Below are 16451 nucleotides of genomic sequence, written 5' to 3'. Positions count from 1 at the left end.
CAAGTCCAATGGGCCTCTCTTTCCAGTGATGGCCGACTAGGCCATCTTTTGATACATATGCAGCTAGAGACAAGAGCTCCGGGGTACTGCTTAGTTCATATTGTTGTTCCACCTATAGGGTTGCAGTTCCCTTTAGTTCCTTGGGTGCTTTCTCTAGTTCCTCCATTGGGGGCCCTGTGGTCCATTCAATAGCTGACTGTGAGCATCCACTTCTGTGTTTGCTAGGCCCTGGCATGGTCTCACAAGAGACAGCTATATCTGGGTCCTTTCAGCAAAATCTTGCTAGTGTATGCAATGGTGTCAGCATTTGGAAGCTGATCATGGGATGGATCTCTGGATATGGTAATCACTAGATGGTCCATCCTTTCGTCACACTTCCAAATTTTGTCTCTGTAACTCCTTCCATGGGTGTTTTGTTTCCTATTCTAAGAAGGGGCAAAGTGTCCACACTTTGGTCTTCCTTCTTCTTGAGTTTCATGCATTTAGCAAATTGTATCTTATATCTTGGGTATTCTAAGTTTATGGGCTAATATCCACTTATCAGTGAGTACATATTGTGCGAGTTCTTTTATGATTGAGTTACCTCACTCAGGATGATGCCCTCCAAGTCCATCCATTTGCCTAGGAATTTCATAAATTCATTCTTTTTAATAGCTGAGTAGTACTCCATTGTGTAAATGTACCACATTTTCTGTATCCATTCCTCTGTTGAGGGTTATCTGGGTTCTTTCCAGCTTCTGGCTATTATAAATAAGGCTGCTATGAACATAGTGGAGCATGTGTCCTTCTTACCGGTTGGGGCATCTTCTGGATATATGCCCAGAAGAGGTATTGATGGATCTTCCGGTAGTACTATGTCCAATTTTCTGAGGAACCGCCAGTCTGATTTCCAGAGTGGTTGTACAAGCTTGCAATCCCACCAACAATGGAGGAGCGTTCCTCTTTCTCCACATCCTCGCCAGCATCTGCTGTCACCTGAATTTTTCATCTTAGCCATTCTGACTGGTGTGAGGTGGAATCTTAGGGTTGTTTTGATTTGCATTTCCCTGATGATTAAGGATGTTGAACATTTTTTCAGGTGCTTCTCTGCCATTCGGTATTCCTCGGGTGAGAAATCTTTGTTCAGTTCTGAGCCCCATTTTTTAATGGGGTTATTTGATTTTGTTTTATGCTATGGCCAGTGCTAGATTTAAGTTTCATTTTCTCTGTTTCCTCCTTAATCTGATTTTCATTTAATAACCACACATCATCACTATATATCTTTGGTCTTTCTCAAAGTTCATTCATTCACAGGACACATAGTGAAATGCAATTTTAACTTCTGATCCCTTAAACTCAGAAAGCAGAATTTATAAATAAATAATGACTGTTGAGCAGACATAGTATAATTGCCCAGTAGACACACAATAGCCTCCATATTAGTAGCAAGAGAAAAGTAAACCAGCTTTGAGTGAATGGAATGTGTCCAGTGCCTTCTTCCTGAGCTGTTTCTTTGCCTTACTGTGAGACGTATGTGGTAAAGTGAACAAACAGGTATATCTGACAACCATCCTTTATTCAAGTGGCTAAGCCTCAAAAAATTTTTTAAGGTGCAAACACTTAAACTAGCCCATATGCACAGACACAAATAAAATGACTTAGTGGCGAGGAGGTATTACAACATTAGTTATGAGAATAGACACTTTGAATGACTAACCAGTGCATCTCTTAATCCATTCCCCACAAGAACATTATGATCTAAAGTCAAATTTATAATAAAGAAACCATCATCAAAAACAAGTGTTTTATTGCAGAAATCATGCAATGTCAACCTTCCAAATGAAAGTACACATGACCTTGACCATCTAGAATGGTCCTTGGTCCATTAATGCTGCCTTACCTCCAAGTCACAGTTACCACCATCATTGTTAGAGTAAAAGATTAGTCAACCACCTATCTATATCTACATATACCATCTACATATATATATATATCTCTTATCTATTTTCCTACCTATCTATGATCTATATATAATCAATCCATCATCTATAATCTGTCTGCCTATCTATCTATCTATCTATCTATCCATCTATCCATCTATCATCATCATCTATTGATCATCTGCTTTTCTATCATCTATCTGTCATGTGTCTATCCTCTATCTACCTATAATCTAACTACCTACCTATCTACCTACTTGCCTACCTTTGGGGAAACATACATGTGAATTCATAATCTTCTTGCCTCAGTCTTCTAAATGTTCATCCCATGGTGAGATTGTTAGAATAAGCCACTAAATACACTTCCATTGCACTGAAAATTTTCACTAGAAGGACTGAACAGAATAGAATCTCTCTCAAGACATCATACATTACCTGAAGGAACTGGAGGCCCGCAACGCCCACTCGACACCTACCCGTAAGATCTCCCTGCAGATGTATGCAATCCACTCCTCTTTCAATGTGTTGCCTTTCGTGTTCTTGATCAGGTCAGTGACAGAGCCAGCACCACAGAACTCCATAACCAACTGGCAAAGGAAGGGAACAGCAGTTGTTAGAATCACACTTGGCTGCAATTCCTTACTAAGTTGGGTTTAGAAAGCAGACTGCTCTCTAGTCTGTTATTTGTGAATGCCATTCCTGCAATGGAAATGCAGTCAGAAAACAATATTTAAACCATCGTCTTTTCTAGTGAGTCCTCGTGAAATTATAGAGAAGAAACATTACTTTTAAAAACATTTATTATATTTTAGATGTGGGGTGTGTGTGTGTGTGTGTGTGTGTGTGTGTGTGTGTATAAGGCACACAGAACAAATTCTGGGAGTCAGTTATCTCTTGGTACCATGTGGGTCCTAGATAACAAACTATCAAACTTAGGGCATCAGGCATGATGACCAGTGCACGAAGCCATCTCACGGGTCCAAGATTATTATTATTTTTAAAAGTGTTTTAAATAGTATTTTACAGTCAGAAATCAAGAACATTCTCCATATTCTAAGGTTTGTTTCTCTGTTTTGTATAAACGGAGCAGGACAGCAACTCAGAGTTGAAATCATCACTGTGAATAGAATCTGCAGTTGTACTTGTGTCTCCTACAAGGCAGAATCTTACCCTGTCCAAAGAAGCATGGTTCTCGGCAGTCCTAAGCCAGGATGGCACTAGTGCAGGCTGTTTATGTTATTGGTTTGGATGCGACACTGTAAACTGTCAGGGTGCGGACGATCTGGTTTTAATTAACTTCAGTAAGTGTTCCCAGGAGGTTGGACACATCAAATAAATTCAATAAACAATAAACTCCAATTTAGCACCTTTCATCCAAAAAGCTCCAAGCAGTCTATAAATATAAACTCATTACTGTACTCGGCAACTTTATAAATCGGGCAGAGGGTAAGCATTGCGGCAGAGCAGACACTAGAACTGGGACCTGCACATCCCTTCCCAGGCTCAGAAAAAGCAATTCTGTTCCATCCTTTCCCTTTTACATAATCTTCGACGAAAAGCCCCCTTAGTTAGATAAAATATTGCTTTTTGTTATTAATTAAAATAATTTATAATAACTAGTAATCAGTCCTCAGTTTTACAGGAGCGAGGGAAGGAGAGCAGAGGCACAATGGAGTCCACATGTGTGTATCAGGTCTATGTCCTCAGGTCCTTAAAAGGCACCTCCAGGGGGTCTAGGGAGGTGGCTCAGGGAAGAAAGCCCTGGCTGTGCAGGTGTGAGGACTCAAGAGTTCAGGACCCAGGTAAGGACCCAGGTAAGTTCTGATCGGTTTGGTTCCCCCCCCCCCCCCATCGCCAGTAAAGCCAGCCTAGGGAGATGGAGAGGAGATTCGAGAGTGAGCTGCCTAGTGAGACCAGCCAGATCAGTGAGCTCTGCATTTGACTGATAGATCCTGCCTCGATGAGTAATGTGTAAGAGCGATCCTGGTGATTCCTGACATCAGCTGCAGAACTGCAGTCTTTCACATGCATAGGGGCAACACATTCGCACACATACAGAACAGACATGCGCACGAATGCACCCACGCACTCACGCGCATTGAAAAAGAAAGAAAATATCCAACTGGGTACAGCATCTTTAGGTAGAAATTAAGCTGTGCCTCCTTTTTCTCCGCAAGCCTAACAGAGACTCAGATCTCACAAAAGGGGGCTGAGAGGGCAGCAGGTTTGGTAATGTGGTTACCTAGCCCGTGAAAACCCTGGCACCTGGAACCCCACATTTGGGAGGTAGAGGCAGGAAGATCAGATGTTCGGAGAGAGCCTCTATTACATAGTGTGTTTGAGGTCAGCTTTGGCTACATGAGACCTTGACTCAAAAGCAGTAACAAACAAAACATGAAATGAATTTCCTGTGTGAGTTTCCAGTGCCTGCTCTGACTTACAAATTGGATCAAAGCTGGCTACCATAGGAAACTCTTACTTTCTTTTCCAGAGAGCCCATGGGTGTGTCAAGGCTTTCTTGTAGGAACATTTGGAAGTGTAGAATAAATTACATTCTAACCAGGGAGGGCTGAAATTCTTTCAGATGTAATAGTCAGGCAGCTCACAAAGACCAGAGAGCCACATCAAGGATTCAGGGGACAACCTGAAACACTTGTAGCGGTCAGAGATAGGATGACTAGTCTAATGCACGTCTCTAAAGCATCGGTGTTGCCGAGAAACACGAAACGCAATAATGGTGTCACTCACAAAGAGCACAACTACCAACATTAGAAGAAAAGAAGCAAATAAGTGATATTATGAAGTCAAGTGAAAAGAAAGCAGGGAGCTTGTCCTAACATTGTCGGGGCGCACACACCTGTGCTGGAGCACACCCCAAAGCATGCGCATGGCGGATGGAGCGAGAAGCCCAGTGCCTTCCTCTACAACTCTTGGTTTACTCCCTTGAGACAGGGTCTCTTGCTGAACCTGGAGCTGCCTGGTTTATGCTGGGCTGGTGGACATCAAGCCCCAGGAGTCTGCCTGCCTCTCTCCCTCCCCAGCACTTAGGTGTGCGTGGCCATGCCTGGCTATTTTTTCTTTATTATTTATTTTCTTTTATTAATTGGTTCCTCACAGAGCTGCCCCAACTGTTTGTAAAATAATTTAAACATTGACCTATAATCTTGGCCATGAAGATACTATTATCAACTTCTCTCTCTCTCTCTCTCTCTCTCTCTCTCTCTCTCACACACACACACACACACACACACACACACGCACGCACGCACGCACGCACGCACACACGCACGCACGCACGCATGCACGCACGCACGCACCTATCCTTTTGTATTCCCAACTCTTCCCCCACGTTCCTCCCTCCATTTCCCTTTTCTTTCCAGACTCCCTGTGGGCAGTCATGGCTGCTATGTGTTTTTGACTGCAAGGACAATATCATGTCCAGAAGACAGCACCCAACAGCACCTAGCCTTCAGCTCCCAAAGTATCAGTTTCTAAGGGAGGGCTGGAGATCTGAACTCTGGTCCTTATGCCTGTCCAGCAAGTCCTCTTACCCATGGAGCCATCTCCAGCCCTCTTGTAGCTTTCTTATATAATTTTAACACTAGGTGCTTAAATAATAGAATGTATAAAATGTCTATTCAGTGAAGTATTCTGTCTGACAATAAGAGATGTAATAGAATTAGAATGGAATGTCACCATTCTGTGCTTCTTAGCAAATGAACAGACCTGGGCGTCACTCATCCATGACTGTTAACACGAAAACGTAAGAAATAAAAAACAATTTGTCTCATGAGAGGAGAATGCAGCCCTATGAGGCAGCATTGTTGAAACAACAAACAAGGAACCATGCAAATGTAACTCTTCTCTGATCTCCAGTGCCAGCCACCAAGTTCCTTACAGGAAACTGGAGGAGGGCGGGACATGGCATGTAGTAAGGATGCTACCAGCAGATCTAGGAAAATAGGTTCTTCACAGCTAAACTACGTAGGAGGAAGAAAAAGACGATGGAAGAGAAGCCAATAAACTTACACTCATTTAAATACACATCAACAGAATGCAACTGTTTATTTGAATGCTAATTTTAAAAGTAGCTGTTATTTAAAATTTTTGTTTTTTCTCTTTCTTTGTCTTTGTCAGGCATGTTAGCATGTGCTTTTGATTCCAGGACTTGGAAGGAAGAGACTGGAAAATCTCTGTGAGTTCAAAGCCAACCTGATCTAGATATTGAATTTTAGGGTTTCACAGAGAGACCTTGTCAAAAAGTCAACAACCAAAAACCAAAGAAACAGAAGAGACCTAAACCAGAAAAAGCAACTGTTAAATTTTTAAACAATTGCAACTTTTTATATAAATATAAATGTAAGTATTTGAAGAGACTAAGGAAATACAATTTGTTTTTTTTAAGTGTGATGATTTTGTGGTTATTAAAAATACTCATATTTAAGACATATACGTTGAAATACTTCTGTGCAGTAAAGTACATTCTTAAGATGGTTAACCTGATTTATAAAGTACAGTAAAGATATTTTAAATATTATTTTACAATTCTGTTTTTACAGCAAATATATCTATGTTCCACATGTGTGCAGTGCTCAGGGAGACCAGATGAAGTCAGCTCATCTGAAGTTACAGATGGCAGTGAGCGTCCATGTGGGTGCTAGGAATTGAACCTGGGTCCTCTGGAAGAGCAGCTGGTGATCTTAACTTCTAAGCCATCTCTTCAGCTCCATATTGAAAATATTTATAGCATATCTGATATGTGTGCGGTATCCAGAATTTATGAGGCAACAACAGAAAGTTTAAGCATGAGCTTAGGAGTTGGGTGTGGTGGTGCACATTCATAAGAGGCAAGAGGATTGCAATGAGCTCCTGGTCAGTCTGGAAAAATGTCTCAAAAAGATAAATAGCAACAATTCAGAAACAAGTAAATAGGGGCTGGAGAGATGGCTCGCAGGTTAAGAACACTGAGTGCTCTTCTACAGAAGACTAGGCAGGTATTAGACACTGGTGGGAGGTCCTGACTTCAATTCCCAGCAACCACATGGTGGCTCACAACCATCTGTAACGGGGTCTGATGCCCTCTTCTGGTGTGTCTGAAGACAGCTACAGAGTACTCATACGCATATATATAAAATAAATAAATCTTTAAAAGAAAACATGTAAATAAATAAATAAATAAAATGGAGTGAGAATGAGCAAAGAGCTGAACAGACATTTCTCTAAACTTCAGAGTATGAAGAATATATGCAGAGACCAGTAATGGCACTACATGATGCTGATGATGTCATAAGTCATGAGAAAAATATGAGTCAAAACCACAAGGAGGTGTCACAGCACCCTCAAATATGAGTATAAAAAATGTTGATCAACTGGTACTCTCATACATTGCTATACAACACCATGCAGGAACTGTAGATTGTGAATTCTTCAGCAAATTAAAGATGAAGTCAACATAAAACTCAGTTGTTTTCCTTGAAGATTTTAACAAATAGTATCGAAAATTGATGTTTCACAACAGCCATAATAAGAGTATTCATAGCAGCAGTTCTTACAGAAGACAAAAGTTTGGGAACCAAAATTTCATCTACAAGTGAACACGTAGATTAATCAAACTGTGGTATGACCACACAATAGACTATGACTCAGCCATGGCAATAAATAACTGATACCACATAGATGGATTGTGAGGACATTATGCTAAATGAAAGGAGAAGAGACATAATTGGCCATGTAATATCTAATTCCATTCCCATGAAACAGATAAGCTAGAAGACTTTCTAGCAATGGAATACACGCTCAAAGTCTTCTGGGAAATGGAGCATGTGGAGCAGGAGGGAGTGGTGGATGGTGGATGGCGATGAATAATTTTGGAGCTAGGGAGTAGGGGTGCTTTGAACAGTACAATGCATACTCTGTTGCCTCTCAATTGCTATTTTAGAAGTAGCTAAAACTGAAGCCATCTAATACTATATGTATTTTAGCAGAATTTTAAAAAATGTTGCATTTGTTTCAATGCTCCAGTCGGGAAAGCAGAGGATAGTGTGGGCGGCAGGGATTAGACACTGGTGGGAGGCTGCCTGGTGCTAGATTGAGCACATGAGTGCTTCTCACATGGCTCCACTCTGGTGTACCTGGAAGCAACATTATGTAGAGAATCATGCTTCGGTTGGTGCCAGAGGATGGACCAAAACCATTCTGGGACACATGATCAAAGCATCTTCCCAAGCATGTCTATGTCCTTTCTCCCAATCACATTTTGGAAAAGACATAGTGTCAAGACCTCCCAGGGATGCATCAACAGTTCTCAAGTCATTGGGAGAAAATGTCCTACCATTGGGTCCTATTAGGCCACATAATTGCCGTCCCCAAAGAGAGCAGTGGAAGCCAGCAACTCCAGTCTTTCAAAATTAGATTGGACAAAATACTTTCAAATATTCAATAGGAAACACTCCAGCTCTAGGCAGGCACTAATGTTAGTGATTTCTATAATCTTGTTTCTCTATTCAGCTGCAGCTGAGGGCCGCTCCATTCTTTTCATCTCACTGAGGAACAAAATGATTGTTAAATTATGTAATGGGACTCTAAAGAAGGAAAGAAAGAAACTGAAAGAAACCAGAACTTGCCAGCAATGAGTTCCTACAGCCACACAGCAACACTGATAATTACTTCCACCACGCAGCAGGGACCTTCCCTCCCCATAAGTAGCCCCATCTCATTAATAAACAGACATAGGGCTCAACATGCCAAGCCTGACTAAGTGAGGCAAGTCAGGATCTCACATGGAGGATGCAATGGATCATTAGTATCTCCCAGGAAAGACAGCTTCCTCAGAGTTTACACTAAGTCAACAAGATACATCAGCACTTATTTAGAACTTAATATGCTGGGCACTTAACAGCTTGCTGATTTACAAACAAAACAAAAAGTAAACAAAAATCTTTTGCATGACTCTCATCTCAGTTTTCTTTTTATTGTCTTTGGCCTTACCCAGAGTGAATACTCATTAAGGCATAAAAAACATCATCTTAGTAACTTTGTGACCTAGACACTGCATTAGTTACATGACCTGTTACAAAAGCGTGTTGTCTTACAGTTCAAAGCCATAGCCTATCACAGTGAGTAAGGCGAAGTGTGAGAAGATCGGAGCAGCTGGTTACATTGTATCCATAGTGAGGAAGCAGAGGAAGATGAAGGCTTTTGTTCCGCTAGATTTCTGCCTTTTGTTCACTCTGGGACCCCAGCTCATGGAATTGTCTCACCATAGTGGATAAGTCTTTTATATCAAGGAACTTAATCAAGATAACCCTTCACAAACATAGCCAGAGGCTAGCCTAGTCTCGATAGTACATCACTGACTTGGCCAGAGGATTTGCTCTTGGGTGATTCTAGATCCTATTAACATTTGGTCTGTTTTTTCCTTCCAGTCCCATGCTTCCAGAAATAAGAGTCTCAAAATGTCAATTGGCCATACAGCTAGGCTTTTCTCTGACTAGACCATAACTTAAAATAACCCATTTATTCTAGTCTACATTCTACCATGTGGCTGGTTACATGTGTTCAGATACCATGCATCTGTCTCGTCCTCACATCTTTCAGGGTAAATCTCCCACTGGGCAGTATCCCAGAATCCTTTCTGCCTCCTGATATCCCACCTCCTATTTCTTGCCTAAGCTATAGGCCATCATATTTTTCTTAGCAGGGGTCATATCCATACAGACATACAATATTCTGTCAACAAGATCCTATCAAGTTGACACTAAATGATAACCGCCATAGACATGTTCCCTAGCCAGGACTATCCCATCTCCACTCTGGTTAAATTGCTATGAATAAGCATCGGGGACCAGGAAGATGGCTCAGGGTTTGAAGTGTTTGTCATGCAAATACAAGGACCTGAGTTCCACACACAGCACCCAGATAAAACTGGGTATGCAACCTGTACTTGTGAGAGCAGTACTGGGCAGGCAGAGACAGGAAGATCTCCAGAGCTTGTCAGCTCAATAGTGTAACCTAATTGGCAACCTAACTGGTTAGAATAAGAGATGCCCCAACCTTTACACACACACACACAGACGACACACACACACACACACAGACACACACACACACACAGACATTCAGACACACACACACACACACACACACACACACACACACACATGGATAGCTCCTGAGGAAAACACCAGAGGTTAACATCCAGCATACGAGTGCTAACACACACACATATGCAGGTACATTGCACAAAAAAAGAACATGCATATATATAAACCATAGACATACAGACCTGATGTGAACGTTAGTTTCACTAACAAATGGAAAGCTGCCAGTAACCAGAACCCTCAAATATATATAGCTGACTGCCTCTTAGCATGACCACTCTGTCCTAGAGGTCATGTTCAATTGCGTGGTAATGTCACCGGGCAGAAGGAGCTTGAAAGGCAATGGGCATAGGTGCTTCTAGGGCCTCTGATGAAACAGTGCCAAGTCATTTTGCTCAAGTTTGTACCACAAAACAAAGAGACAGTCTACCCTCCAGACAACGTGTTGTTCCAAGGAAGGAGGCAGTAATGGAAGTGTCAGACAGGATACTGAAAGAAATCAGAGATTTAAAAATCATCAGTATCCTCTGAACAACTGGGTCAGAAACTATTCCTACCACTTGGGAAGAAAGAAAGGAGGCTAAATTGAATTCGGTGAGAGAAGTGTGCTTAAGCAGATGGGGACTGGCTTGGGGCCTGAAGGATGGATTCTAAAAAGAGCATGGTATAATGTGAATAGATTATAAAAATAAATGCTTGGATTACTTGAATAACTATGTCTGTCTAAGTAAAAAAGGTTGTTTTCTAAGAACTGAGTCCTGACACATTTCGCAATTCACATGGTTGATTGCTATAGATTTTTGCCAGTTGTCTATTACTATGAAACACAATATTGTTTCTTTGCAGTGTTGAGGTAGAAATATTACTTAGTAATGGAGTTTATGAGAAGCTCTAGTTCCAACATCTCTCTCTCCCCCCTCTCATGCACACATACACAGGCATGTATACAAACACATATGCACATGCATATACACATATGTATTCACACATGCACACATATGCAAACACACACGTGTATAACTTTTGCCAAGAATGTGCTTTATTCTCCACCTCTCCTAGATATGACAGAAGCATGGAGTCAGCCCTGATTTCAGTCTTCTTCACATGGCACAGAGCATAGGTCTTGGCAGAGAACCATGAAGTCCAACCACTTCATTTTACAACCTCAGTGACTTCTGAAGGTCAATTCTGAGATAATTTTCCAGATCCCGAGAGAATTCAGTCACTCGTTAGTTAATCAGCTCTAAGTTCCTATAGAAAGGAACAAAGTCTCAAGATGGCATTTTAATGTTGTAGGTCCTAAGTCAGAATGTCTGGACAGGAGCCTGTCCTTCTAAGATGATGCCAGTCAGTCACCCACAAGAATAAGTGACAATAAGTGGATCCTTTCTCTTTAGTGGGAAAGAGAGGGTCAGGCAGCAGGGCTGGGAACAGGATCAAGGGGTTGAGTTCTCCCTAGGATGAACCAAACCTCTGAAGAGACTAAGAAAAGTTTAGAAGCAACTTCCAAGAAATCCCAGCCCTGTAAAAAATCAGCCTAGTGACCTTGGAGGTTTAGAAAGCTCCGGGAGGAACGTGGTATTTTTATCTTGTGTGGTTGGGAAGAGCCACAGATCCCATCTGCATGATTTATGAAGGTGTGAACCAAACTCAAAATTCAGCAGCTTTGAAAGAAGTTGCTTCATTTGCCAGGGGTCGTTTAAATCTCACAATAGGAAATGCCTCCATACAGAAACACAAAAGCAAACTGAACAGCCTTGCATATTCAACTTTAAATGAGCATGTATTGAGGTTTAAAAAGAAAAAAAATTAATTTTTATTTTTAGACTGGAGAATTCTCAAACAAAGTATAAGTTATGCAAAGATAAAAGGACTGCCAAGTGTCCCCCACGCTGTCCACGAGGTTGCGGGCAGGCTTTTGCTCTGCTAGTAACAAAGGCATTTTGAATAATCCGAGCCAACTGGTATTTTTAGCAAGCAAAGCCTGCCTACAGACCAAGATCATGGGCTATCAGTCATCCATGTCCAAGCAGAGCCAGTGTGACAGCATCCATTTCACAAGCAGCTATGTGCGAACTCCTGGGTAATTTCCTTAGCAGGAGTGACTCATCACATACATATGAGCTCCACAGATTCCAACAAAGGAATTAACCTAAAGGGGAGAAGAAACATAGGCTGTGATAACAGCCCAGCCAGTGAAGTGCTTGCCCTGCAAGCACAAGGAACCAGATCCCTGGCTCCCACAGAAATACACAGGCAGGGGATACTGGAGGACCAGAGACAGGCAGATCCCTGGGACTCGCTGGCCAGCCAGCCTAACGTAATGAGCAAGCTTTAGGCCAATGAGTGGTCTTGTCTCAAAACTTAAGCTGTATGGGTCTTGTGGAATAATTCTTGGAATTGTCCTCTGGCCTCCACATATACCCCACCATAAATACATACGTTTTTACACATACACACAAACACATACCCACACACAAATGCACATGCATACACAGAAATAGTAAGTATGTATAATTCTGCATCTCAAAATATTAAACTCAAACAGAAAAAAAAATAGGAATTAGGAGTAAGGTTTTAGCCAGGTTAAAGGTAGGGAAAGTCAGGCTGGGGAAATGTCTCACTTTTCAATAATGGCACTTGACAAGCAGGCAAGAGGATATGACTTCAAATACCTAACACCCATGTAGACCTTAGGCTGCATGTAACAATATAATCCAAGCATTGGGTCACAGTCAGATAGGTGGATCATGGGTAACCACAAGTCAGGCATCTTCATCAAAAGGAGCATTGAGTCTGGAGAATAGACTTTGTCTTTAAAATATAATGTGGAAAGTAGACTGAGGAAGATAGCTAATGCCTTCCTCTGGCTTCTGCATGGATGGTCATATGTAGATGGACACACACTCATACACACTCAGTGCTCCCCACCACAAACAGAAAAAAACAAAAACCAGAACAAAGCTAAAAATCATAGGCTTTGCAAATTCACGGTAGAGTACCTTGACAGCCGAAGGTCCTGAGAAGCAAGGTGTGGACAAGAACCTTAGGTCAATGTTAATCTAAACCGAGAGCCAGGAGCTTCACAATCAGTTTTGAATACAGACAAAGTCATTCTTTTGTTAAGGCAAAAACCAGTGTAAACAATTTAAATGAAAGTTCTTGGGATTACAAAAAAAATTAGGTTTTCCATCTTGTCAGCAGCCCCACCCCCCACCCCAGTTCATAAATCCTGCACTAAGGGCAAGGCAGCAGCCTCTGCTCAGAGCCGTTCTCCTGACCATTTTAGACTCCCACACTTACAAAGTCCCACCTTCTTGGATTTCTGCTCTCAAGTAATGAGATTCATTTGTTTCCCTAGGACAGTGACTTAGTGTATGTCTACAAAGGAAGTTCTCTACTCATAAAAGCAACAACCAGTGATGGAAATGAGTTTCTTTTCAAGGGGAAAGGCTCATTTTTTTTTTTTTTTTTTTAGATATTTACACAATATTTTCAGCATATTTATTAAAGATAGGATAAACAGCCAGAAATTATTTTTAGTACATATATTTAAGGTAAATAGCAATTTCATGTGATGTAGATTCCATCCATTTTATAGGGTTAGCCATTGAGAGTTATTTGAAACAAAAACATCATTTATTAATGAATCTGCTATCTTTCCCTCAAACCATATAATGTTTGGTGCAAAATAAGCATCCAGTAAATATTTGTTATATTTGTTGAATTATCAAATGAATGAATAAAAGCATGAATAAGTAAAACGATTGATTTATAGTCTCCCATGTTTAATATCTGAAAGGGTAGCACTAATTTCTTTCTCAATGTTAATATATTCTTGGATTTATAGGAATGTATGCAAGCATATGTTCTTTTTTTTTAAACAGTGGGCTGTTGTTGAAAACTTCAACTGGTTTTGTTCTGTTTTTCAGATTTACAGCATTCATAAAATAAAGTGTCATGAGGCATAAAATTTCCTTTTGTGATGACTAAAGAAAGGTATATATTGAAATAAAATGGGGTTTGAAGAGGGTTTGAAGAGGGACAGAAATTATTTAGACTTAATCAAAAGGATCTTACGTTGTACTGTTTAAAATAAGAATTTCTAGTCACTATCTGAGAATCTCTAATGTGATTCTTTTTTTATTAGATATTTGCTTTACTTACATTTCAAATGTTATCCCCTTTCCTAGTTTCCCCTCCAAAAAACTCCTCCCCTGTCCTCCCTCCCCCTGCTCCTCAACCCACCCTGCTGCAGATCCTCTGGGTCCCTTTGTCTGCATGGAATGAGTTTCTGGGGCAGGTGGGCAAGGCATTAGCCAGTGACAGACAGATCAACATGTGAGATTGTGTAGAACCTGAATGTATTCTCACAAAGTGAATACCAGTTTTATATAGTACAGAAAATATATGGGGTTGGAAGTCACAGCAGGCAAGGTACATTGAAGTTACCTGATACAAAACAAAGGAATGACTACAAAGGGACTTACAGGAACCAGGTAAATGTTTACAGTAAAGATAAAGCAGTCCTGCCTAGGGTCAGCTTAGTGACAGGTAAGGATTTCACACTCTAGTGCTATACCTTTGAACCTTGAGAAGGCTAGCACCAGGGGGTTCTGCTCTTGGCAGGCCTCATGAATAATGCAATATCACAACTCCCCTATCTCCTAGGCCTTGCTAAATTCTTTTTTTTTTTTTTTCCATTTTTTATTAGGTATTTAGCTCATTTACATTTCCAATGCTATACCAAAAGTCCCCCTTACCCACCCACCCCCACTCCCCTACCCACCCACTCCCCCCCTTTGGCCCTGGCGTTCCCCTGTACCGGGGCACACAAAGTCTGCGTGTCCAATGGGCCTCTCTTTCCAGTGATGGCCGACTAGGCCATCTTTTGATACATATGCAGCTAGAGTCAAGAGCTCAGGGGTACTGGTTAGTTCATAATGTTTTTCCACCTATAGGGTTGAAGATCCCTTTAGCTCCTTGGATACTTTCTCTAGCTCCTCCATTGGGAGCCCTGTGATCCATCCATTAGCTGACTGTGAGCATCCACTTCTGTGTTTGCTAGGCCCCGGCATAGTCTCACAAGAGACAGCTACATCTGGGTCCTTTCGATAAAATCTTGCTAGTATATGCAATGGTGTCAGCGTTTGGATGCTGATTATGGGGTGGATCCCTGGATATGGCAGTCTCTACATGGTCCATCCTTTCATCTCAGCTCCAAACTTTGTTTCTGTAACTCCTTCCATGGGTGTTTTGTTCCCACTTCTAAGGAGGGGCATAGTGTCCACACTTCAGTCTTCATTTTTCTTGAGTTTCATGTGTTTAGGAAATTGTATCTTATATCGTGGGTATCCTAGGTTTTGGGCTAGTATCCACTTATCAGTGAGTACATATTGTGTGAGTTCCTTTGTGATTGTGTTACCTCACTCAGGATGATGCTCTCCAGGTCCATCCATTTGGCTAGGAATTTCATAAATTCATTCTTTTTAATAGCTGAGTAGTACTCCATTGTGTAGATGTACCACATTTTCTGTATCCATTCCTCTGTTGAGGGGCATCTGGGTTCTTTCCAGTTTCTGGCTATTATAAATAAGGCTGCTATGAACATAGTGGAGCATGTGTCCTTCTTACCAGTTGGGGCTTCTTCTGGATATATGCCCAGGAGAGGTATTGCTGGATCCTCCGGTAGTACTATGTCCAATTTTCTGAGGAACCGCCAGACTGATTTCCAGAGTGGTTGTACAAGCCTGCAATCCCACCAACAATGGAGGAGTGTTCCTCTTTCTCCACATCCTCGCCAGCATCTGCTGTCACCTGAATTTTTGATCTTAGCCATTCTCACTGGTGTGAGGTGGAATCTCAGGGTTGTTTTGATTTGCATTTCCCTGATGATTAAGGATGTTGAACATTTTTTCAGGTGCTTCTCTGCCATTCGGTATTCCTCAGGTGAGAATTCTTTGTTCAGTTCTGAGCCCCATTTTTTAAGGGGGTTATTTGATTTTCTGAGGTCCACCTTCTTGAGTTCTTTATATATGTTGGATATTAGTCCCCTATCTGATTTAGGATAGGTAAAGATCCTTTCCCAGTCTGTTGGTGGTCTTTTTGTCTTATAGACAGTGTCTTTTGCCTTGCAGAAACTTTGGAGTTTCATTAGGTCCCATTTGTCAATTCTCGATCTTACAGCACAAGCCATTGCTGTTCTGTTCAGGAATTTTTCCCCTGTGCCCATATCTTCAAGGCTTTTCCCCACTTTCTCCTCTATAAGTTTCAGTGTCTCTGGTTTTATGTGAAGTTCCTTGATCCACTTAGATTTGACCTTAGTACAAGGAGATAAGTATGGATCGATTCGCATTCTTCTACATGATAACAACCAGTTGTGCCAGCACCAATTGTTGAAAATGCTGTCTTTCTTCCACTGGATGGTTTTGGC

The 16451-nt window shown here is 41.3% G+C and overlaps 1 protein-coding gene across 11 annotated transcripts in view; it reads right to left on the bottom strand.

Annotated features, from left to right (window-relative positions):
* The window catches only part of Tnik (TRAF2 and NCK interacting kinase), a 408685-nt gene that overhangs the window by 135192 nt on the left and 257042 nt on the right, over window positions 1-16451 (bottom strand). For all 11 annotated transcript variants that reach the window (XM_006535517.3, XM_006535519.3, XM_006535518.3 and 8 more), the window contains one exon: window positions 2396-2506. In XM_006535517.3, the coding sequence (XP_006535580.1) occupies window positions 2396-2506 (111 nt within the window). The remainder of the gene's footprint in view (window positions 1-2395; window positions 2507-16451) is intronic.

Source organism: Mus musculus, chromosome 3 (assembly GCF_000001635.26).
Source record: "Mus musculus strain C57BL/6J chromosome 3, GRCm38.p6 C57BL/6J".
Taxonomy (NCBI): domain Eukaryota; kingdom Metazoa; phylum Chordata; class Mammalia; order Rodentia; family Muridae; genus Mus; species Mus musculus.
The sequence above is the reverse complement of the archived record's forward strand: the minus strand, read 5'-3'. Positions and strand labels throughout refer to the sequence as shown.